Here is a 25,936-nt window from a genome sequence, read left to right on the forward strand (position 1 = left end):
CAATGTTTCGCCAAATGGGAAAAACTGAGTAAACATACTTAAGAAATAATTATTCCTATTCTGCCACCTACAGGCGGATGTTCTGTTGCGCAGGCTTAAGATGAAGTATGAACAAAAACAAGGGACACAATATGTCAACAAACATTTTATTTTATGTCAAAGTCTCAAAGTCAAATAAACTCAAATTAACACATTTCCCAACAAAAACATGACGTTGAATATTTTGGCCTAAGACATAGAACTAAAAAGGGAAACCTCCACCCATCTCATAAAGTTACTTTAATGCGGTCATGACAAATGAAAGCTATAGGAAAATCCAACACAATCTCATATTAGTAATTTTTGTAATAAATGTTAAACTGTTACTAAAATAATGAAAATACTTCTAGTGTAAATACACTTAATGTACAATGCACCAGACAATGTGTGGTTTCATCTTAGTCGTCCCAAGACCTGTTTCATGAGGCAGGTTTAGAGTTATCTTGATTATGCTGCTGAGTCAAACTCGACAAAGTTCTTTATCAGTCCAGGTTTCAGATTCGAGGGGCATCTAGATTTTACTCAGCAAAGTTATACAGATAACTCAGGAAATCTGCTTCTTAGAATAAACAGTGAGTAATAAAATGGCCCTGCAAAGGCTTTTTTGAATATCTTCAACTGTTCATTAACCTTAGCAGTGAACTCATTTATTTACTACGCCGGATAACTTCCCTCAGCCCCAATTCCAGGAGTTGAAATGTATCCTACAGATGCAAAAGATTAATCTAGATTAATACTAATGTTTAAAATGGAAACATCTAAAATTGTAGAGTTTATAAACACAATTAGATGAGGGCTACAGTAGCAATGTTAATTCTGCAATGTTAAAACCCACACAGTGAGAAATGGGAGAAATTAAAAAGAATCTGAAAGTTTGCAGCTGAGTGACAATCAGATTCAGACAATGCTTCCAACATACTCATCCAAGCAAACAAAAACATCTTATGCTAGTTATATGACAATGAACAAATCCAACCCTCATTTCCAGAACAATGTGGTCAGTGTGTGAAAAAAACAAACTTAAGACATTTTGATCTGACATGAGTAGAAATAAACATCTACTAAACACTATTAAACACTTCTAATTTAAAGTAACTTGATTCATAATATCAAATGAATCATGATCGAAATGTTGCATGGTAATACTGTGTAACACTGCCACAGTTTCATCACATTGCATCTCCATTTTGGACAATAGAGCCTTTGTAAAGTTGACCAGTCCTCAGTGTTCTTCTGTTTAGAAATTTCTTTCATGAAAACAACCATGATAAACATTTCCCTCTGTGCTTAAAGAGGATTCATGGTCCAAAAAACTACCAGTGTGACTCATGAACTGACTTATCGAATTGTCCACTTAGCATTTAATAGCTACAACTACTAACCTGTAGAACCTCAGTCTTGACCCAATTTTCTAGCCTACGCTGCCCAATCATTGCTGATTAACTATGTTGCAACAATGGAGCTGTGCATGACCAAAGTCACATTCTCGATGTTGCTTCACTCCAGAGTTGTTCTATGATCACTGAAAACATAACCTCCTCTGTTTCACTCATATCGTATCCTCAAGCAAACAACATGTTACTATAAGGTTTCTTTTACCTGCAACATAAATAGAAACAATCTATCAATAGCAACAGATTAACAGAAGAAGCTGTGGGCAGACAATGCAATGCTTCTTTAATCAGGACAGGATGTAAATCTCTACATAAGGCAGGTGTATAGTGGCCTCATATTTTGTTGTGTTGCTTTCAACTTAAAATTCAAAATATTTATGTCCACAAGCTTATTTTTGCTAAAACAATGTTTTAATTTGTGTTTTTGCTTCTGAATGGTTCTTGCAAGAACTGCTCACATGTATTTTTCCTTATTGTGAATAAATAACCAATCGCAGCGTCCTCAAAATGATGCAAACAAGCAGCTTCCCATTCATACATAAACAACCACACCTACCTATTAAAAGCTACCCAGACGGAAAATTAATATTCTTTCCTCTGGACTGTCAAATACTTATCGGCATGATAACTGTCTGAAAGCCTGATGGAAGACAATGTAATCTCTTTTTGTCTAGGTCATACCAGACAACTTTTAAGAGCTTTTTAAATAAGTTAAGTCCCCATACCACAAGGACTTAGGGTCCAAATGTGTAAAAAAAGAAAAAAGACTGAATCTGATAAAATAAATCTTAAAACACTCAAGGAAAACAAATAAAAAACATAGCATCATTCAGACAGGGAATGATCTCCTTGGTAGCCTTCAGTTAGCATGGGGTTTGACAGAAACCTCGGACTGGCCCTGTGTGGATCCATTGACAGGTGCCGGTTTGTTTCCAAAGTTCCAATCCACAGGGTTGAGCAGCTGCATGGTCTTTTTGTGCGTCCAGATGGGGTTGATGATAAATGTGAGCAGAGCCAGGCCGGAGAAGAAAAGCAGGATTTGGGGTAGGGCCACATGAGTAATGAGCTCTCTCCAGTGGGTCAAACTTACCCACCACATGTAGTAGGTGAGCACCATGCGACAGTGGAACATGTGGATCATCACCCACTGGTTGGTTCGCCAAAACAGGCTGCGGGCCCAGCCGGCCTATCAGGAAGGAAGAAAGATAGATTGAGACAATGACGACTGAGATTTTTGAAAGCAATTTTTAAATAATGTTCAGTAAACAGCAATCATCTTTATTAGTGTGAAGACCTTAATGTGACATATAAGTGTTTTATAACATTACATAAAGCTATTATTTTAAACTATATCATCATTTAAGCAGTCAACATCTTTGCATTTTCTGTGCATTCAAATCCGTGGGTAGGAGGAACAAAGAAAGTTTAGGTTCTGGTTCAGTCTTTTTTTAATAGAGCTTCCTCTTTCAAAGAATACCAAAGTGTAGCTGTTGGCAATCATAAGGTGCACAAGACCAAAGAGGAACTGAAACATGTTGACACTTTGAGAAATTTTCATGATAGTTGACAAGAACCTGTAAACAAATAGATGATCAACCAGCAGCATCAGATGCTATTAGTAAAGCCCTGAGACTTTGGTAAACAAACAAAGATTTGGTGACTGCAGTTACTGCTCAAATGTGGTAAGGGTAGATTGAAAGAAACCATTTGTAAGATATGCATAGAAACATGTGGGGACAAGTCGTTTCACTCTAAACAATAGCACTATGAAGTCCCTACCTTCAGTAACATCCAGGATATACATGTGAATGGTGTGCTCATCTCCAGCAGCAGCGTAACCATCGGCAAGAAGTGGCCCAGGGAATCCCACACCACCGCCCCTGCGTATCCTGACAGGGCGAAGAAATGGTGCGTCGCCAGTGGGAGGTCAAATGACCAAAATACCACACTGGAGGCATGCAATGCTACATTCTCAAACAAAAAGAAACCCGTGGCTGTGAGGACATTGAACCATGACCAGTCCTCTTGTCCCCTCACTTTGTCTCTGGTTAATGCAGAGTCCTCAGTCAATGCCCTGAGACCAGCTACAGTACTCTGGATGCCGAATGCTGCCCGAGTTGCTGCAAGGTTCCAGAAAACCTTCTCTTTAGCTAGCAGGGACCTGTAGGTGCCGGACAGTGCCACAGACAGGAGGTGGGAGAGGAGAAATATTGCTGTATAGAAGGTAAAGCCGAGGCCAATAAGCTGTAGGCGATGATCCCATGAGAAGTATTCTGCACTGGGCTGGGATGGGGCACCAGCAGGAGGCAGATGGCTGGTCTGCTGCTCAGGATCCATGGTGTTTGAGGGAGGTTAGTGGAGCTCAAGCTGAGGGGAGGCTCAGCTGCAGGTGTGGCCCTGAGCAGCGCCAGGCACATGCCTGTGGGTCACCTGCAAAACAAATGAAAGCCGCTGAAGAGAAAAAACAAAACAAAAGTACTGACAAGCTCCACTGCACACCATCCCGGAACATATTACTCTTGCTATATTCACATGTACAGTTTACCCAAACTCCATTAATTTACATGTATACCACGTTAACATGTTTAACTTAAAATATACAGCCTATTGTTTTAAGTTGTGTCGCTTTAAGAGTATTTGTCAGCGTCTCGGGTTAATAGCGTTAAGACAACTTGTAACTCATGTTAAGTACAAAAAAAGCTCGACACAGAACCAAAATATCGATTTAAGCCAAAACTTTTATTGTCAAGTCCTCCAAAAACGTGATGAGTCAGTGTCAAACTCAAGTTAGCTGTGTTGTAAAATTAGCACCAAAAAAACACTACGACGACGAAATGTGAGACCGACTAAAACTAACACAATGGTAAAAAGTCAAAAGCAGTAATTATAACTTACCACAAACTAGCTAACAGCCCTTTAGTACATACTGTCCAGTTTTAGGAATACTGTGCTGAGCTGTGAAGCTTCAACAGGAAAATTCACATCATACGACTTCAATTTGGTCATGTGACCCTAAAACAGGAAGTAACGCCCATTTTAAATTTCTGGATATTCCATTGGTCGGCGCCGCTCACATTTGTGTTAGCATCCCATCCTATTGGTTATTGTCAGATGTATGCAGACATATATGAAACACAACGTTACTAAATGTAATAAATGCTGCGTTGCCAAATATGTCTCAAACATATGATTAGATATAGCTACCACAATAGACATACACTGTAAAGACGTGTCAGTGGAGAATTTAAAAGTATTATGATTTAATATTAGTGATACAGTATATTTGATAACATGGAAAATTTCATTGATAACACGTTGTGCAAAAACTTTCATTAGATTAAAATTCCATGTATACCTGCTTATCCTGTGCAATGTCACAGGAGTAAGTGCAGCCCTACACAGCGTGACTCTTTGAACTTCTTCCCTTAGGAAATAAAAGACTGAGGTCCATAAAAACCTCTGCCAGCAGACACAGGAACTGTTATCAAACTGGACTTTACATTTCACACACCTCTTTTAATCCCTGCACTGGCCACTTTCATATGGTTCATCAAACTGGACTTAAAATTGTACATTGCACTCAGCCTCCACTCTTAACATCATCATGTCACATTTAATTTTTGCACTTTTCACCATTTCTTGGTCCGTAGCGCAGTCAAGTTTTATATCTCATTTCGAAACTATTACTATTCCATTCTGTAAATAGATTTTAAATTTTAATTTTTCATTTAATTTGAGTATCACTTAATTTCATTTCATTATTATTATTACCTTACTCTTGTTATAATTTTATTCTTCTATGTTGTGTTTATGGGAGCAAACACCAAGACAGATTCTTTGTAAGCTTGCATACTTGGCTAATAAACAAATTCTGATTAGGTCAGGGGCTAGGTGCATGCTATGATTAACAACTCCACACACATACCATCCAACAAAAGTATATGGGCTGCTGGCAGGAGAGAGTATGCTACTTCTTAGACCGTACCTGCAATGAATAGGTGATCAGCTGTCCACTGAAACGAGCTACCAACTACATATTCTCCTACAACAACAGTAACAGTTATATTCAGGGTTATTTAAAGTCTTCATGTCTCTCATGAAGTTGAACCTCATGTATAGCCCTGAATACATTACTAACTGGAGAGATGGTGACTTCCCCACAAGTCGGAAATGATGAAGCGTCCTGTGATATATCATGCCATAATAATCTGAGCAATTATCTAAAAATGTATAACTTGTTTTATTGGCAACTGGGAAAGTGAAGCACAGACAAATACAACTGCAACTGAACCCATGAATTTATTTCCTTGTCCAACAGGGGGTGACCTCACCTCATAGATTTGACATGATATGACAGGACAGGAAAAGGAGCTTAAATTGAGTTCTAAAAGGTTTATATATATATATATATATATATATATATATATATATATATATATATATATATATATAAAGGTAACCTAGCCCTAATCCTGAATGCTGAATGGATGAGTTTTTCTACATGTCAAGAAAATATACACATTATGTACAAGAACATGTAAAAACAATCAGATCAGAAAAAAAAGTAATACAAATGTTGCATGATCCTACATTTAAAGGCTGCACTCTGAGAAGAAGTCTAAACAGCCAGAATATTATTGTTATGTTGTTAATATTATTGTTTATGACTAACAATAATGTGGACGTTTGATGATGAAATTTGAAAGTAGTCATAATATAGCAGAACTCAGTCAAGTAATTCTCAGTTTTAAATTGGATATAATTTTTAGAACAGATATTTGATCATAGGACATGTAGATAGATGTAATCTCTATTTAAATTAATGTCAGACATGATTGTTTGTCAGCTACACCAAATGTGGCAATGGTGCCAATTATGCCTATAGTGCATGGAACCTGCCGTTTTGTCATGAGATTAAATTAGATTAACATTACAATAGTAAGTTGCCCAACATCTGCATATGGTCACAATGAAAAAATGTCATAAATTCTGTTCACAACCAACTTTCTGTCTTGACTTGAACTTTAACAATGATGCCACTCAGGCCAAGATTTCATGTGCAGTCTGCTCTTAAGAATTCACACGTCAGATATTAATCATTCTATAGTGCAGTCCACCTAAAAGATATTTTTGAACAACATAGTTTTTGGAAAATCAGATCTGAATATTATATGAAGACTATAATGTGCATTTCCTGAGGAAAACGTGTGTGATTACTGCTAGCTGATTAGACTGCCAGCTGCTGCTGCAAGCTGCTGCTCTTGCACCAAAATCTTTGAATATTGTATATATTGTATTTTCATCATGGTTTGAATTGTTTTAATGTTGATCTGAGTGAAAGCCATCTGACTCCTCTGACACACATGTTTACAAAGACACACAATGGCCTCCATTGTTGTTGTCCAGAATGCATGCTGGGAAGTATATTCAAATAAGCTGACAATTTAAGTTTCTAAAGAGCTTCATTTGAAGAGAGGAAGACACAAGGTGGACTGTTTGTGTTTGTCCCAGTGCGTGCCAGTAATCAACAGACTGAAAGCATCTGTCTGCATTTGCATTTTTGTCACCTTCAACTCTACTGAGTGTTGCCCTTCGCAGGGATCAAACTCACAACTTTGGAATCTAAAAAGGACACCAAAGTGACAACATCTTTAGCCACTGGACTATTTGGATACACAAACACATGAAAACAACAGAAGATTTTCTAACACTGATGGTTCATGTTGTATCTCCTGTCAGTTGTTACAATGTTCACTTATTATTAATAATTACAATAACAAAATTGTTTTATCTCCTCTCAGCTGTTACAGTGTTCACTTACTATTACTATTACTACTACTAATAATAATTGGAGGTGTCTTCAGGCTTTGAGCTTCAGTTCCATCAGAATGAACCTTAGAACAAAAACAAACAATACTTTTGTCTGATTTAAAAAAATAAAAAACAAAAACAAAACATGGACTTACATTAAAAACTCTGAGAAAGGGTCTGAATGTTCAGGTCAAAAGTAAAACTGTCCCCTTAAACCCCTGTGGAGATGTTGACGCTGCTACACTGTGAGACTCCAAAACTGTTCCGAACGTCCTCCAAACTATCAAAAACATTCTCCAAAACTATCCAAACCTTCTCCAGACAATTCCAAACTAGTGAAATCTCTACATATCATGACACGAGTCCTGCAGCAGTGTTTTACAGTGAACTCTAAAAAGATAAAAATGTTTGTATAGAGTCTGGTGAGAGATGGATTAGTGAGGCTGCAGCTGAGTAAAAACAGAATAAAAGTGTTTTTTCTTTGTTAATCAGTGAAAACGTGCTTATAGTCTGCAGGCTGAGGGACGACTGGACGGACGGATTGAAGTTTGACAAACTGCGGATGTAATCTGATTACTTATGATACCTTTTGTACTTTTGGAGCAATTTACAGCAGTTTTCAGACCTCAGTGTGTGACATCATCAAGCACAGGGGAGAGCAGAGATATTTTCTCACCAGGAAAAAAAAAATGCAAACACATCTCACTCCCACAGTTTTAACTCTCTAAGCACATATCATACCTCAAAATGTTGCCACAAGCCTCCTCTCAAAATGTAAATATATTTCCCAGAGGAGTTATAGTGTTTGAGATCTAAATCTTAATTGATAGAGAGAGCGCTGTCTGGCTCTCATTGACTGCAATACAAACTGCAAGTGGTCCCTCCAGACATTATCCTCATTCTCAGCTAATCCTGCTGCCACTAATGATGTACAAGTCTCTGAGCTACAAGCTTTAGTTTTAGGCAAATCAATTTCTCCTCAACAAAATGGGAACTTTTTCTTCACATGCCAGGTCTAGTTTGCTTGCTCAGTGGTTTAAGCTCTGTTCTCATGGTCAGTTTCCCTATGAGATTCCAAGGTTGTGGGTTTGATCCCTGCTCCTGGCAAGACTGTTCTTTTTAAGGAAATGTAGACACAGACACAGCTGGTTCCAATCAATCTATTGAGATTCTCTCTGTCTTCCTTTTAAGTGTTAGTACATTCAAGCCTTCAGTGGTTTCAGGTTTCAATCACAATCCAAAACTGTTTCAGTCTCATGCACCCACACACACACACACACACACACACACCAAAACAATAGATAGAAAGACACACTACATACATGCTTACATACATGTTTGTAAGACAGCAATGCTATGCACGTAGCAAACATGTGACACAGCAAACAGTAAACATAGGGACATGAGAGTTAAAAGGAAGAGATAGAGATAGGTTCAATCAGCTGAGTGGAACCAGCTGTGTGTCTGTGTCTGCATGTGTTGCCAGGAGCAGGGATCAAACCCACAGCCTTGGAATCTCATAGGGAAGCTGACCATGAGAACAGAGCTTAAACCACTGAGCTGGCAGACTAACTCTGACATGTGAAGAAAAAGTTCCCACTTTGTTAAGGAGAAATTGATTTACCTAAAACTAAAGCTTGTAGCCCGGAGATTTGTGCATCATTAGTGGAAGCAGGACTAGCTGAGGATGAAAATATATAATATATGTACACAGTGTTTGGGACCACCTGCAGTTTGTATTGCAGTCAATGAGGGACAGACAGTGCTCTCCCTATCAATTAAGGTTTAGATCTCAAACAGTGTAACTCATATGGGAAATGTATTTCCATTTTGAGAGAGAGGAGGCTTGTAGCAACAATTTGTTAAAACTGTGGGAGTCAGATGTGTTTAGAATTTTTTTCTGGTCTAAAAAAAATGGCAGCTTCAGCCTCTGACTGAGGACGCCAAACACTGATAAGATCTGAAAACTGCTGGACTTAAATTGCTCCAAAAGTACAAAAGCTATCACAACACAGAACACACTAATTAGTGGTTTTTAAAGCCACTATTTTGGTCTGTTTATAAGAATCACAGACGAAGATGAGTGGATTCACGTAGGGTTTTTTTTTATAGAAGCAGCAAAAACAAACTATTCATAAGTGACATTATATTCTAACCATAATGTAAATTTCAAGTTACTGGTGACCTTCTCGACTCACTTGACCAAGAACAGTTAAAAGTAAATGCGCCATTTTCTTTAACAGATGATTCAGAGCTTCCCCTCATCTGTATCTATCCATTGCTATTTTGGTAGGCAGGCATACATATATAAAATGCATGAAATGTCAAGAAAGGTTTGATACATTTATTGAGCTTTCCTCCTGTGAGCTAACATCCTGCCAATGGGAATACTGTTATTAGGAGAAGCACTGAATAGTTGTTTTTGCTTTCCTACTTTGATGGATATAATGTAGTTTTCTGTCTGACAATATGAAATAAAATATTGTAAATTTATGTATAAATTCAGAACACTTTACTAATATTAACATTTAAAAATAATTGGCACTGCAGCAGAGGCTGAATTACCAAGTTTACATTTGGATTATATTTTTAAGTTAACAGGCACGACACAGACAAACTTTTCCAAACTTTTTCTCCAAAAATTTAATTGCAGAATTATTTACACTGGATGACCTCAGCAATGACCAAACTACTCAAAGAGGCAAAATCTTTCAATAGCTCAGCTAGGAAAGAACAGAGGAAAATGCATATGTTGTTGCAAACTACTCAAATAATACAAAAAATAACCCAATGATACAATAACTTCTGGAAATATAGCACTGAAATAACACACATTGAGAAATGCATATGTGATCAACTTAAATAAATACATAACAAATGTACATCAGTGGGACAGTGTCATAATAGTAACAAAAAAATAATAAATAAGCCTACATTCAGAATCAGTATTTCGCATGCCATCATATCAGCTTATAAAATAACCATAACAAAGTAAAAATGACAACAAAACATGAGCAAGAGCAGAAAATAGTTATGTTTCAATGAAGCATATATTATATATTTATATATCTATATATATTTCTTTACAAATAATGAATATTTGGCATTATATTCATCCTCACTATAGATATGATATACAAGAGATGAAAATAGTTTTAGCTAAACAACTACCTTTTTCATTTTGTCTAGTAATTATAGAGTTGTTTCACATTCCAAGTTCAAGGAAGTGTTGTATCAGTGTATCTCAGTGAGTCTGACACTCTTTCCACGGCATGGTTTACGAAAAAAGTCCCCTTGAAATATTTCACATCATGGGTTCTAGAGTTAAAAGCGGATAGACAGTCGTAGCAGAAGTGAGGCCACAGATGTCAAGGAACTGAAATGATAGAAATGTGTGACTGGAAATGGGGAAAGGTACAGTAGGCAATGGCAGAATTGCTAACACAAAACCGATGAAGGATGTGTGGCTGTATAGAGTAATGATTTTACAGTATGCTGGATAAGTCAGAAAGATGGCACTTGTAGTTAATTGCTGCCCTCATGACATTAAATGTGACACTGATTGTGACACTTGGGGTTTCACACGGTTTTGGTGGGTGACTGTTAAATTACCTTATTTTTTTTTTTAAAGAAAATCACCCCAGTGACTTCCTGACAAGTGGAGAATCCTCCAGTGATCACAGTATCACACACACACACACACACACACACACACACACACACAACACAAGGGTGCATCAGCCAAAAGGATCCAACATAAAATACTCACTGGAAACGCTTCAAGGCTTCAATACAAGAACATTTTGTATGTAACAGGCCTTTACAAACAGCCCACAGCTGCTCATCTCAAAGTCTGTACATACCTATTTGGACAAAAACCACTGAAAAGGTTAAAAAACTTTTAATAGATGGGAAATGATTTTTTTCTGGGAGACAAACTTGACCCAGCCATTACAGCGGACAGATTAACTTTATAGTTTAGAAAATGGCTCAGAGAGTCTCAGGAGTATCAAGGTAATATATTTTTTCCAGAAGGGGAATGACTCTCAAAATAAATGTATGATTTTTGCAAGCACAGTTCTCACTTCTAACTGAAGCTGTAAAAGAAGTCTGTGCCTGTATTGCACAAATCCTTTGTGACTTCTGGCACTCTTTTGTCTTTGCTATTTGAAATGGTCCATTCATGGCCAAATAGAAAAATGGTCTCCTAATTATGTGAATGCCTCTTGGAGGAGCAAGAGATATGTTTTAAACTGAAATAATGCGGTGGATACACTTCATTTTGTTCACAGACAGGATCAATTTGCATAAGGGAAAAACACCTCTGTTGTTTCAATGACAGCTTTCAGTGAAACTAGCTGAGTAGACTTTGATAGAAGCAAATACATGTAGTGCTGATGCTTAAGTTCTACAGTATAGGCCACTATTCAGCAATACATTTATCAACACAAGCTTTGAAGGGCCTTGGAGGCTGTTTGCTTGATCTCACCAAGGACCCAAAATCTTACATAAGCTGCTTTGCTTAGTCAAAGGCAGACTGAAAAATACCCAGCGCAGTGACTCACGATCCTCACAGAACAGCCTCCCAGCTACACAACAGCATACAACACCAGCAGTTTGGGGCTCTATGCGGAGCTCTCGTCTCCTCTAAGCCAGCATATGTCAGGCTGAGTCTGTCTCTCTCTCTCTCCTGTCTGCCTGCCACTGTGGCAACAGCAGGGGATCGTCTCTGCTCTGCCAAATGCCTGGCATCACAAGCCCAGACGATTTCCAGAAACCCACTGTTGTACAGTTACAGGTCCCTGCCACGGCAATGAAAAAACAGCAGAATTATACATGGGTGTGTTTTCTTAAAAAGTGCAATGTAACACTCAGCCATGGGCTACTATAAGCCCAGTCTGTAGTTGAAGTGTGGAACTACATGTTTGAAATACACACCCTACGGCTGACTTTGGCTACATAGTGATTTGATGCACTTAAGATAGTTACTTTATACTAATTATTGTCTGAACTTTGTGAAAATAATTAATAGTTAAACAATGTCTCACGCATTCTGATACAGCAGCAACTGAGATTCAGTTCATTTTAAAAAATTGGATTGCATTTTGTCAAAAAAAAAGGATTGTAAAAGAAATTTTATGACACGCTATCACATTGGTATCTAAAATATATTTCAACAGAATGCTGATGACACAGGGAACGTGTGTGTGTGTGTGTGTGTGTGTGAGATGCAGGTCAGGCCACAGTTGGGTAGTAATGGAGAAATCAAGTCGACTCAGACAGACACTGACCCAATATTTCCACTCTCATTTCGAATATGTCAGCATTGAGGTACAAAAACAAGATACACAAGCATCAACAAAACTCAGCAAAATACTTTTTTTGTTACTGCCATATGAGAAATCACCCTGGCCCTCTCCATTATGAGGCCAGGCACACTAGCACAATTACTCAACCAAAAAATTTCAAGTCATAAAAATAGATTTTTAAATAAAGTATCGATCAGCTGACAGCGCATTGTGTTGCATTGATTGTTTGTCTAGTACTGTATTGATTAAATAAAAAGCAGCACCATTTTTAGATGGTTGATTATCCAAAGTTTTACCAATAGACTTTAGTCCTACAGTTGATTCACTGGCAACGCAATGAAGACTCAACTTCCAAGTAACCTCAACCAAAGTTTGAGCAGCAGGATTTTAGCTTTTGCTCTGGTTTATCTCTATGATTTACTTATAATCGCCTGCAATTCAATTCTATAGTGACGGGAAAACTCTTATCCAAGGCCACCATAACTGTACTGTTGGTTTTCCACTTTCACATCACAGCACCAGCTATTCCTTAATTCTTTAAAGTTTGTGTGTAAAGTGAAGTACTTAGTATCTAATAGCTAGTTTCAAAAGAGATATACTAAATCTGGTTGCACCATTAACATTTAAGTAGTATCTTAAGCTGGTAAAACCTTTAGCAATGTGTAAATTAGCACTGTCCAATCAAAAGCAATCAATTATGAAAACAGTATATCACATCACTGTAGCATCACAAGCTAAAACACAGTGGCCAAAAATTACTTTTTATGGTTTCAGAGTTGATGCAGAGTTAGCATGCAGTTTAGAGTGAGTTGGACATATCTATCTATGCTAACCTAACCAAGTCATTCAGTTGTTATTGGCATAACATTTTGTACTTTGAGGCATATTGCATTACTTTCAGGAAATGAAATGAAAATTATGCCACTTGACATGATTATGAAACAGCATTTTAAAGAAGTACCATATTTCATAACTCTTACTCTTCTAAATGGGTCATATATTAGCAAGCTAACGTTAGCTTTGTCAGTTGGTTCAGTCAGCTACAAAACAGTTACACCTGGCAGTTAGTGTGTATAAATATCTGGTAATGACATGGCATAAACCCATTTTAATTTAGTGATATCTATCTACTTCCACTTAGTGAACACATAATGTATAACTAGACTACTTGAATTTATGAAGATCTGGTGCAACCAGTGCATCTCAAGCTAATATATATCTAGCTACATTGTTTTGTGAGAAAATACCACATAGGCCTGCATAGCCACATCATGTAAATATCCTATTCCTCATGTACTGCCTTTCAACCAGAGACTAGTTATGTGGGACTTGCTGCTTGTATCCATTTGGAATGCCTTTGCCCCAATTTTTCATAATTTCTGAGCTTTTCCTAGAGGGAGTCAGTGCACTTATGATACTGCTTAGGGAGACTTTCAGCAACACAGAACGTTTCAAGAAATATGATAATCACAAAGCATTTCTTGGATTAAAGTAACTAGTATGCAGATATTTTGTTTATGTTTTGGAGGTTTTTCTGTCACTCCTCATTAACGGTGGCCGAGGGCGCTACTTGAAAGGGCCTGAGAGAAGTATATCAGATGAAAACACAGCAGTATGATTTTGTGTGTGTGAACAAGCCACTGTATGTATGCAACAAAACCAGATTTGCCAAAAGCAATAGAGAGGGCAGGCAGGCAGTGGACATGGGGAAAAAATACACAATGAATATTCTTTCTGCTCACAATTCAAAAATACAGCAGTACTATTGTGAACTTGGGTATATACACTTCCCTTGGAAATAGAGAGAATTGTAATAAGTGCATAAGTGCATTTGTCTACACATTTTGATCTAAGGAGTTACACAAACCTTCATAGTTTTTTTCTCTACTGCATTGACATAATGAAAAATGTTGGCACAAGACTTGCATGTATTCAGCTTCAAGTAAATGTCAATATTTGAAAGTTGGCAACAGGAACATGAGATATATAGGAAAAGTTGTGTGAAATGTGCATGTTGATGAGCTGACAGATGTCATTCTTCCACCAATCCAGATCATGAAAAATGTTTCACTTACTACAACCAGATTGGGTAGAAAGCTGCATTTTTCAACACTGACCAGTCCAGAGCTTATGAGGGCTGCCTGAATAACCTTGAATGGGTGATCAGTGCCACATGCACATAGTTGAGGTATTTCAAGCATTGGCACTTTTCATAGTTTGAACTTACAACAATTTTGTGATTTTTAGCTCATAATCAACATTTATCCCGAAAAAGAAACAAAAAGAGCAAAAGTGAATCTAAGTCATAATGTAACCTAAATTATTGAAAAATACTGAAGGGTTACTAACTTTGAACATTTTTGAACAACTTGAAATAAATACATCTCCCATTTACTCTTTTTTAGCTCAAAGGCCTGGTTGCTGGTAGGTTTTTCAAAGCTGCACTTTTTAAATGGCACTTTGCAAATGCTGAAAAACTACGGACGCACCCATCCAGGACTTTGGATGAGGTGCGTGTAGGCTGGGTGTCATGATGACCAGCAAACCAACAAGAATCCCAACCAACCCATGTCAGGCATACATTACTGCTAACACTTATTCTGGCAATGGGAGAAGAGGTTTGGCACATCCTACAGACCAATGGTGTTGGTGATGGGCGCTGAGGATGGCTATCGAGATCAGACAACAGATGGATAAAGGAAGAGTAGAGAGAATAGCAGTCTAGAAAAAGGCTAGTTTTAAAGTAGTTTGAATGTGAGAGCAGGGTGACACGTTGGCCCCTGACCCTATCTTCTCAAAGTCTAGTCTGAGCCTCAGGAATATAGATCTCAATGCTGTCCGCTCGCTCCGAGGCTGAGTTCTGCCGAAAGGAGGCTGCCCGCTTGGCTGCCATGAGCCGCCGCCGAGCCTCCTGCCGGTGCCTGTCTGGGAGGTCCAGGGATTTCTCCCTTGTCATCATACTCTTCTGTCGAACTGTCTTCTTTGGTACGGGAGCTGGTGGCTTTAAGAAGAAGGGACAATTATTAAAAGGTGGTTTTACAACCACAAACAACAAACAAAAGTGAAGCAAACAAACAAAGAAACAAACCCAGCAATGGCTTGGGTGTGGAATTCATTTACAGATAATTGCAGGTATTGGATCAGTTTGTGGTGAGCTTTATGGATGTGGGTTACAGGTTTCCAGTCCTGTGCAGGACTGTGGTCAGGAGATAAAAATGGCCTCATACACACAGTATGTAATTTCTGCCACTAGACTAGCACCAGAGAATTGCATAAAACCTGCATTTGCCCTGTTGCTGGCTTTTGGACTGCTAGATGGAGCCCTGAGGCTGTCTGGGCCTGAGCAAGGGAGGGCAGTGCCAGAGGGACCCCTTACCTTCTTCTCAGGGCTATCTATGGGCCTCCAGTTGTTGTTCTTGATCTGCTGCAGCTGGTCAAACTTCATGGTGACATCGTCAATGGAGAGCTGCAGTAGGTCCCAGAACCCAGCCAGGTCCTGAGAGGTGGGCCGCGGCATGGCACTGGGATCCTAGGAAAGGCAGAGGTGAGAGGAGTTACTCTGGTGTAAGTTATTGGTCAGATAGTTGGTTTAGTGCCTGTCATTCAAGTACAAGCACAAAATATACAATGATGGCACACATACAGGACATAGGTCAGTCATGACCACACTGGTTATTGCACTTCAGCCAAGATCCACTAGATGTCCTCATCAGACTCATGAAAACAGGCATCAACACCATTTTTCGGCTTTCATTTGAAATAATGGATAACAACTTGTGATGTGGACCAATCTTGTCAGATTTCCATGAATGAGCTCAGAAATAATGAACTGCCCCTGTCGGTTTAGTCCCATTCATCACTCCAATCCTGAAATGAAAGGAGCATAAAATTGAGGGGCGACTAATTGTTTAGTAGCTGGCCTACAGTTGCTGCAGATTTTCTGAGTCATGAGGGTTTGTGCCAAGACTTGATGTTAATATATAGTCCACGTCTTCGTCTTAGCTTTGGTCTTTTCTTCCATTAGTTGAGAGTCTGTGTTACAGTCCTGCTGTAAAACAACCCTGCTCTGCATGTTCATACTTTAAAAGCCAAAACAATATGTAACACAATCAACCTTACTGCTTACATAGGAGTACAGATATGATAAGAAAAAGCAGAAAACACATGAGCTGTTTTGGAACTATAAAACACTAACACCTGAGAACACTCTCAGTAGATGTTGACTGTAATGAGTCGATATAAAGATGTCACTATGAAACTCGGAAAAACTACACTTCATGCTCATGCTTCATACTCTCACATAAAGTTTACAGGTAACTGTCATAATGTAAAGAAAACGCTATTACAATGTGAACATTTATAGCCCTAAAAGTATTTAAGCTGTGGACTTCCGTGCCACATTTCCAAATAATTTTCCCCACAGGATTTTCTATCTCACAGAAAATAAGGTCTTTGATTCACATTTTGTTCTACGACATAAATTACACCCATTAATGTCTCACCATTAAACATTAAAAGTGTACAATTTAAGCTTTCTGTTTATTGCATGTATGGCTGTAACATGGCAAAATTAATGTTGATTTGTGGAAATTAATTACCTATAATAAAATATACACCTAACCATTGATCACCACTTCTCAATTGGTCTAAAAAAATCCCTGCTGGACTGATCTACGCCACTGGTCCTAAGGAGACATTTTTCTTGACAGTGGTCTCATCATACAAGGAGCTCCTTACACAACATCCTGTACATTTTATTCAGGACTTTTAATATAACATGGTGCTAAAAATACCAAGGTCATCTGCTTGCTTTCTGTATGAACAAAGAACATTTAAGAAGCAACAATGAATATGTGAATGACTGCAATTTTTTCACTGTGATTAAGAAACAGAGTATTGAGAAAGCTGTGCATTAGCCTGCAAAGCTGGTCAAATGTTCTGGATTAATGTTATTAAAACCCATTTCAGATCTCTGGGTGTATTTCAGTTAAGCTAAGCATCTGCCAAATTTACAAAGATCTTTTCCTATGTACCTACCATAAATTGTTTTTGCTCATAATCCCGGTAATGCTTTGATTATAAATGCAACAGATCTGCCAGCCTGCTGAAAATTGTACTTCAAAATTACAAGCAATGCTGGACTTGCAAGGCTTTCAGATTATACAGATTCAGCCATCTGACTTACTGTTCGCTGGTAGCATGGTTGGCTATTGGTTTATATTTAAGGCAACTGTATGAGTTTAGTTCCTGATCTCCTGAGCAGTCTATAAACCAGCAGAATTGGCAGTTCCTTTAGTTTATTATTAATACAGTTTGGTTTTCTTAAGCCAGCAGTGTTAGACATATGCTGAAATTAGAATACATTTATGCAATTTTAATTAATGTTAGGCACTAGCAATAAGCTGAAGTGCTAATACAGGGTCGTGGAGGCAGTTTTTGCTGTGACAGCTCTGAGATCCCACAAATCACGTACCTATTTGATAACACATCTGTGATGGGACGTGTCGACTTACTGTAATAACCCCAGAGACATTCGCACACTCACACTCTAAGCCCTGTGACATTTAGATTCGGTGGCTGGTGAAGGGTGCAGCTGTCTGATGATATAGTAGATTTACAGTGCGGTGGTGGTGCCAGGTATTCTCTAGACTGTAGGTGACTTATTATATGATTCTTTGATTGTTTTGTTTTCCTTCCTGTATTACAATTTGGCATTATGTCCTTATGTCCTCATTAGGTATCTTGTTTTAATAAGAAATACATCGTAAGTATGACATTAAACATTCATGATCTTATAAAAGCAAGATGTTATGGCATCACAAGATGAGATTTCTATACAAATTAGTTTATCAGATAACTTTAGCCAAGTTGTGCATCACTTTATTAATCTGTGTCAGTGGCAATAAGAGTTTAAATTTTACAGTAATCATATTTTACTTTATGGTGTTTTAAAAAAATCTCATGATTGAAGGTGTGACTAAAACACTAGATACATCTGCATAATATCCAAATAAAGATGTGTAGGTTTGCTTTGATATTTGTAAAGTAGTATGAGATTAGTATCATTCCTCTAAAGAAAAATACATTATCAAAATTACTTTGGATTTTAAATATAGCATCTAGCATATTAGGTAAGCTGATCTCTAATTACTGAGGGACTGTTTCAGCAATTCATCAGCTTTATTTTGAACTCCGAACTTGTGATGTTCTTCAAACTGTCTTGAAGAAGTCTTTAAGGCTTCAAAAATCTCGAGCTGGCAGATTTAGGAGGAGTCAGGGAGTTTTTTAAGCCCAGTGTGTCAGTGTGTGCTTTTAATCCTGGAGCTCCTCCCAGAGAAGTGCTGTGCGCACTGTTAGTCTCTTTTTAGAGAATTTATAAGTCAAGCTTTATGAAAGTTGATCCAGGAGGTAGAGAGAAGCAGGCTGATAAAACACAATTAGATAACTCTTTAAGCTTCTAATTTGTGGGTATTTATTTCACAAAGAAAGTATGAAGTGAATGTTTTCCAAATGCATTTGTCAGGTGGAGAAATGTTGCAGCTTTTTGTAATTAAAAGGTTATTGAGTGAACTGGCAAAATAATGTCCCCTTCAGAGGGAAAAGACTTGAGGCCAAATCTACAAAAGGATTGCTCAGCTTTTGCAGCTGCTAAACCTGCGCAAATGAGACAAAAAGATAGCGAGTAATTCACAAAGCACCTGCAAACTACGCTGCCAAGCAAATAGCGTCATGGTGCACCTGTGCCATTTGCATGTATGTAAATTAGGTATTATTCATACATTTGGTGCAAAACGGGCCCCTTTCTGTGCAAATAAGCCTTGTTGCAAAAACAGTCTAATTCACAAAGACCAGCGCTAATTGCAACAATTAGGGTGGAGTTATTAGCATCTTCAGACAGTTGGTGTTAACTGCATGCATACTCACTCCTCACTCCCTCTCTGTCTCTCTGTCTCTTCTAATCTTCAATCTTGTGAGGCTTGAATGATATTGAATTGATATAGAATGATATTAATGGTGAAATCTACGGTCAGACATGGGGGGATCAAGTGGGGTTGTGAGCTTATCTCATACATACATACAGTGAGGGGCTACTTTATTACAAGCATTTCCACCATATAAACCTGGAATCTGTGTGTAACAGCTGACCTGTGTAGATGTGTAGCAGAAGACAGAACATTAATTACCATCAGATCCTGACCAATCCGGTGTTAATGAAGTTACTGCTGCTGTGCCGCGTGCGTAAATGCGCACAGCCTCTTTCTCAATTTGGAGATGCACTTATTGTTTCAGCTGCTGTGTGATGCTGCAGCTAGCTGTGACACACAGCCAGCTGTGGGCAACAAACAGAACATCAGTACTGATGTTCCTGAAAAATCCCGGATACAGTGACACCTGAACAACATTATTGTAAGATTCAGACATTAATCTAACACATTTCAGACTGAGCCTGACTAACATTAATAGCTGTATTTTGACATTTCAGTGGATTATATTATAGATGCGAAATACTAGAGAAGTAAAAGAAGCAAGATGCATGAATTTCAGTTTGTGATTGTGGAGAGCTCTGTTTGTGTGCACCTCTGCTAATTAAAGATATGCAATTTGAGGCTTTTGTGCTCTCTGCAGTTTTCATTATGGACCAATCTTTGTGCTGAAATGTGGAGAAAAGCTGAAACACTGGAAACCTCTCTCTGCTCTCTCTGCTCTGCTCATTCAATCAGACGCAAAAAGAGGGAAAATTTCACTCAGCTGCAAAACTTTGTGGGCATGTTTGCGCCATCATATCATTAGTGCAAAATCTTTTGTGAATAGGACCTTAAAACAGGGCAGATTGTGGGTGCAAATGGTACGCAATTCACGGTGCTATTAGTGGGTGCAATCCATTCTTTGTGGATTTGGCCCTTGGTCTAAAACGCTGGTTCACTGTATCTAATCCCAGTGCAATTATCATTCCCCCCTGAATGAGTAGTTTCTGCTGCACATTGCAAAAACAGCAACACTATCTCTCATAACTCTGCACCAACTTTATTTGAAATATTGGGTTCTTGGCTCAGATCAATATAACGAGTTGTGAGCATAGCAAGAAAAAACGAGGCAGAAATCCCTGACCTCTGTGTGTTCCTACACTGGATGAGCAATAGAGCGGCTGCTGTCTGGGTATTTAGGTCTATTTAAACCCAGGTTTGGCTCAGCCTTCTGTTCTTCTCTTCTCAGGCCAGAGCTGCATCACCAGAATACATCCAACCATGCTCATGTATTGTTCAATTCAAAACGTTTAGGTCACATAAATGTGCTAGACACCTATTGATTCTGAGTGTTGTAGCTTCACACAATCAATGACATTCAGGGAATTTTGATTCAGTCTGTTAGTGCCGGCTAAAGCATTAAATGTGTACTGAAGGTTGGTGAACAAAGGTTGAACAATTGAAGGTTGCAAAGGCACATATAGGTGTGTGGAACTGTTTCCAGTGGCAAAAGTTAATTTTATAGCGCAGATGTTTCTGTTTTCTTTTATGTGTGGAGTCCAAAACAAATTTGCTCATGGGGACAAATAAAGTATATCATGATCTTGATTATGCTTTGTTCACACTGCAGCTGTGTGCCCGTACTATTTCATCCTGCCTGGACGTGTTCAAATGTAATGTTCTCTTATAAAAAGTTGCATAAAGTCATATTATTTAAATTCTGGTATGGACAAATATGGGCTATAAAACAGGATGGGACCTACATATGACCTGAATGATACATTTATGTGTTACCATAAAAATAATTAAATCTGACTTTTCTACTAAATGATTTATACATTGCAATATTGACAAATGGATGATATATTGGTCTGGTTGAACTGGTTAAACCTTTTTAAACTTCTTTCCACCCTTTTCTTTTTGTTGGATGCTTTACCATTCATTAATAAGAATATGCAAATTATGTAGAGCTGGATATAGATTTGTTCTCCCTAGTTTTAAATCAATGTGATATGATGGAACCTGGCAACAGTGTTGCTGTTTATTTTGTTGTTACTGACATTTATAAAAGCAGTAATACATTTTTACTCATATTTTTTAGTTGAAATATGCTCCCAAGTATATTTTAACATGGAGAGGTGTTGTCAAAGGCTTCTGTGACTCAGGCTCATTGAACAGCCTGGCAGCAGTACAGAGACTGTGAGCTCACGGCTGTCAATCAATAAGTGAATGCACTTCTGGCCAACTACTCCTCTCATACCAAAGTTCCAATCAAGTATTAACTGCTGGAAGACATTGATATGGCATAGTCACAGTACTTTTGACTACACCATAACTTGGCTAAGCTAAGTTTACATGAAGGACAATGAAAAACATCAATGGAAAGAATGCAAACAGTATTATTGAAGGGTAGTTGGAAAGACGAATCAATTCAGGCAACACACACACACACACACACACACACACACACACACACACACACACACACACACACACACACACACACACACACCCATACACCTGCTTCTTCATAGGTTGCTTACCAGATTTTGCTGACAGAGCCAGTAGAATTGCTGGAATTTCTGAGACATGAGCAGCTGAGCGCTTCCCACTGCACTTCGGATTTTGCCAAGGACTGAAACACATTCAGCATACAGTGCCAAGTCCTAATTTGTACCACCACAATCCAAAACATTCAGTACAGTAAAAAAAACCCCAATGTTATGTTTCAGTGCTGTCTGTACAAAAGCAACCTTAGATCAAATATATGTGTAGTTTTCAGCAAACACTCACTTTCTTCTGACAGGTCATTCTCTTCCGCTTCTGCCTCCATCTCCTTACACCATCCCTCCATCCTCTTGGTCTCTGTGTGAAGCAGTTGCATGAACCAGCTCCCATCTCTCCTCAGGGAGGGGGAGGCCCTGCCTGACTCGCCTGATGAGACCGCACTCTTCCGTGGAGAGGGGGGTTCCAGCTGCCAGGTGGTCTCGCTGGTGGTCTCCCTGGGGCTGGGGGGTTCAGCAGGGGTACGGTAATCCTCGCGGTAGCTGAAAAGCCCCTGGGTGCGAACGGTTCGCACCGCTCCATACTGGGTCGGCGTGCTGGGCTCTGAGTGACGCTGGAAGCCCCCTCCGAACTGCAGGCCTTTGTCCTCCATGGTAGGGAAGCCCTCCAACTCCATGTCAGCCTGCACAGCTGCAGTCACACTGTTGGAGCGTTTGAACCTGCCCTGTCTGAGAGGCAAGGTAGTAGAAATGCACAGATGAATGTACACATACATTCATACAAACAGGCTAAAATGACATATAAAAGCAGTGACAATGGTGCTCTTGTTTATAATAGCGGGAGCAAAGATTGAGCTTTTCTACTGAGGTTAAAATCATTATCTTACCCTTTCTTGTCATCCTCCACCTGGATACCAACAGAGTGGTATTCCCGCGAGCCTTTGCTTTCAGATTCAGAGTCTGTGGCTGCCTCCACCTAATGCAAAGAAATGATACCAAACATCAGTGCTTCTTATCATGTGAGCTAACATTCCCCAGTGCTTCTGGATTTATTGGTTTGGGACTAGACAGAGCAACTTAACTGTACACGGCCTGTCAGAAAGTAAACATTGTATAATTTATGGAGGTTGCAAAGGCAACAAGACTGAGGAGGTTTTCTGGAGAGGTTTTTGGACTTCTGTGGAAGTTGAATTCTTAAAATGAAGGTGGGATATTATAAGGCACACTATATCATGTCCTATCTTAAAACTCATTTTTATTCCTTGGCTTTTAACTCAGTATGTTAAAACCAAGAAATGTCTCTTTGTCTGTTAAACCGGTCTTTGCGTCTTAATTGTGTTTTCATGGCCTTTGTTATCATGATTGTACAGCACTTTGGTCAACTGTGGTTGTTTTTAAATGTGCTTTATAAATAAATTTGATTTGATTTGATTTGAAAAAGAATTATCACCCGACTCTGCAGTTCCCCTTCAGCTCTACAGAACATTTTAGCATCTTTAAGCTCATTGTTCTAGTTATATGGCCTGCAACTTTACTGTTTTGGTTCACTCTCACTGCTCTTATCAGTGTTGTTTCCAGACTTAGCTGTTTTTAGTGATGAAGCTCTGATAAACCCACTGTACACTACCTGTCCAGCACCAAACAGTAGACCGACAAAGTTAGCGACTAGCTGGGTAGCATAGTGGAAAAGAACAGACCTTTTTTTTTTTTTTCAAAAGTTGGTTTAGACCCAGCAAAAGCTAAATGAGGAGTGAATAGTTGACTTATATTCATTAGGTGAACACAAACATTGAAATGAATGCAAATGTTGCTCTGTGTCTGCTGAATGTGTTCATTGTTAACTGTTTGTTAACATGTTCACCACATCAACTTCATCAGGTGATAATATATCAGTGTTGTGTTTGCAGCTTTTTGCACTGTTCCCAAAGGCCAAAAAAAAAAAAAAAGAAAAAAAAGAAATCAAGTTGTATCTATTGACTTCCTATTTCAGTAAAACAAATAACTGGAAAAATCCACGGGACAAATTTAGAAAAGTTAAACTGAATGAAAAGTATGGATTGGCTTTGTCAAGTATGACCTGAGTGACCACAGTTACATAGTGACAGATAGGGCAACATTAGTGGATATTATGGGATGGGAATGAAAAATGACTGATGATGATCCAACCTGCCCCTGCATGGCTGTGATCCTGATCCAGGAGACCGGCTTTAGAGACTCTTGCTGCCTGCACCACTCCCAGTAGCCCCATGTTTTAGTGGCTTTATGGCAACCCTGTCAGTGCTCACCACTTTATCTGCACTTTCCTGTCTGTCACTTTCCTCTTGTTGTTCCATTTGCTCATCTCTTTCTTATCTAATTTCTTTGCTTTCACTTCTCTCATTGTGTAGCGTTCACAATTTCCTGCTGGCTTACTGTCTTTTTCTTTCTTTGCTGTCTTAAGCCTCTTTGTCTCTTTGTCTCATGTCTCTGTTCCTCAGTGCCCACTGAGACTTATTTCCTTGTGACTGTACCAGAAATGGTCTGCAAATCAGAAGTTTGATAGTACAGAGTGGCCAATTTTGGCAATGTGCCATTTTGTCTCTTTGCCCACCAGAATTCACTTTTCCATGTCTGTTGCTTTGTCTGTGTAATAAGAAAATATGTGTATAATACTATGATTAGATCATCATCCCTGCCTTTGCCATTAGAATGATGTCCATACTAGGCCTTTAGAGTGTCTGACAGTCAAAAATCTTCAACTCAATGCAGTATTATTACTATGAGAATAAGTCAAAGGCACTGTTGAAAATGGGGTGTTCTTCTGTTGCAGAGAAATGTCAACCCCACCTTTGGTGAGAAGTGGTCAGTATTAAAGCTAGGGAGTGACATTTTTGGAAAGCCATTTTGCATTCTGTTAGGCCATTTGGGAGAAGCTGTTAGCAGGGAGGAAATGAGTGTGGAGCAGCTTGCCGATGTGACCTCCATTACTTTGTGTTAGAAACAGAGCAAAGTCCACCTCATGAAAAGAGAATGAGTTTCATGTCTGTGATGGATGAGGGCTGAAGGAAGACAAAACATCTAGGAGGCTGTGAGATTTATGTCCACTAGGCTTACTCTGAAGATGCTTTGGTATACGTATGTAGAGATACGCAGGCGCACACGCACATACACACACACACACACACTGCATTGGTAATCATAGTGACAATGTCAGCACAGGTGTGGAAACTGTGAGCATCAGCGAAAAGTTGCACAGAGCCACTTTGCCTTCCATCTAAAACACACAAACACCACCTGGTGACTCTTCCCTGCCTGTGATTGTGCTTAAGGTTAAAAGCTTTTCACCTCCTCTTTAAACAACCTCATTATGGCTCCAATTAAAACTATTTTTGTAAATAAATCAATCAGCGCTTTAGAACACAAGCATGTCTAAGCTTTCAGATAGCAAATGTGTAGCTACTGCAGCAAAAAAGCGGTCATTAAGGACTACAGGACGTCAAGACAATACCACGTCCACAAGGTCAAAGACTACAAATCATTGTCATTCTCTAAGATAAGGGTGTAAAAAAAGCAAACGGCAAATCAATACAGAGGAAGGCTAATTCAGGTTAATTATACTCCCAATAGTAGACTGATTGGTAATATGATATGATGTTGAGGTCAACTGAAGCGGTCAGGAATACGATGAAATCAATTTTAAATCCCAGTTACCTGCTGCAAAAAACATAATTGCCATCTGATGTAGCCACTGAAAAGGTAGCTAATAACAAACAATGTGGTCTTGTAGTTAGAACAGTCTATGAATGGGGAGCAAAGGTAAATCTAAAGCCAGTTCAGGTGACTGTATGAATGTTAATTACATGTGTGCAGGGAGGTATTTTAGGAACACTGAGGACATGAGTTGAGGTCCCCAAAACACACACCCAAGACACCAA

The 25,936-nt window shown here is 38.8% G+C and overlaps 2 protein-coding genes across 2 annotated transcripts in view; both read right to left on the reverse strand.

Annotated features, from left to right (window-relative positions):
- Positions 1-132: 132 nt before the first annotated feature.
- On the reverse strand, positions 133-4,434 carry cln8 (CLN8 transmembrane ER and ERGIC protein). Its single transcript, XM_067614883.1, has 3 exons — positions 4,329-4,434; positions 3,213-3,863; positions 133-2,619 (listed from the first exon to the last, which is right to left on the reverse strand). Exons 2-3 carry the CDS (start codon positions 3,768-3,770, stop codon positions 2,293-2,295), a joined length of 885 nt encoding a protein of 294 aa, XP_067470984.1. The 5' UTR covers positions 3,771-3,863; positions 4,329-4,434; the 3' UTR covers positions 133-2,292.
- A 5,459-nt stretch (positions 4,435-9,893) lies between these two features.
- Positions 9,894-25,936, reverse strand: part of dlgap2a (discs, large (Drosophila) homolog-associated protein 2a) — a 162,227-nt gene continuing 146,184 nt past the window's right edge. The window contains exons 11-15 of the mRNA XM_067613832.1: positions 22,910-22,998; positions 22,312-22,751; positions 22,062-22,153; positions 15,930-16,082; positions 9,894-15,554 (exon numbers count right to left, since the gene is read on the reverse strand). Of these exons, the coding sequence (XP_067469933.1) occupies positions 15,348-15,554; positions 15,930-16,082; positions 22,062-22,153; positions 22,312-22,751; positions 22,910-22,998 (981 nt within the window). The 3' untranslated portion in view covers positions 9,894-15,347. The remainder of the gene's footprint in view (positions 15,555-15,929; positions 16,083-22,061; positions 22,154-22,311; positions 22,752-22,909; positions 22,999-25,936) is intronic.

This window comes from Thunnus thynnus, chromosome 16 (assembly GCF_963924715.1).
Source record: "Thunnus thynnus chromosome 16, fThuThy2.1, whole genome shotgun sequence".
NCBI lineage: Eukaryota > Metazoa > Chordata > Actinopteri > Scombriformes > Scombridae > Thunnus > Thunnus thynnus.

Bases quoted from the DNA above. Each gene is read 5' to 3' on its own strand.
- cln8 (XM_067614883.1), bottom strand. From the start codon at position 3,770: ATGGATCCTGAGCAGCAGACCAGCCATCTGCCTCCTGCTGGTGCCCCA. The intron at 2,620-3,212 runs GTAGGGACTTCA...CCTTCCTGATAG, and splicing joins TATCCTGGATGTTACTGAAG to GCCGGCTGGGCCCGCAGCCT.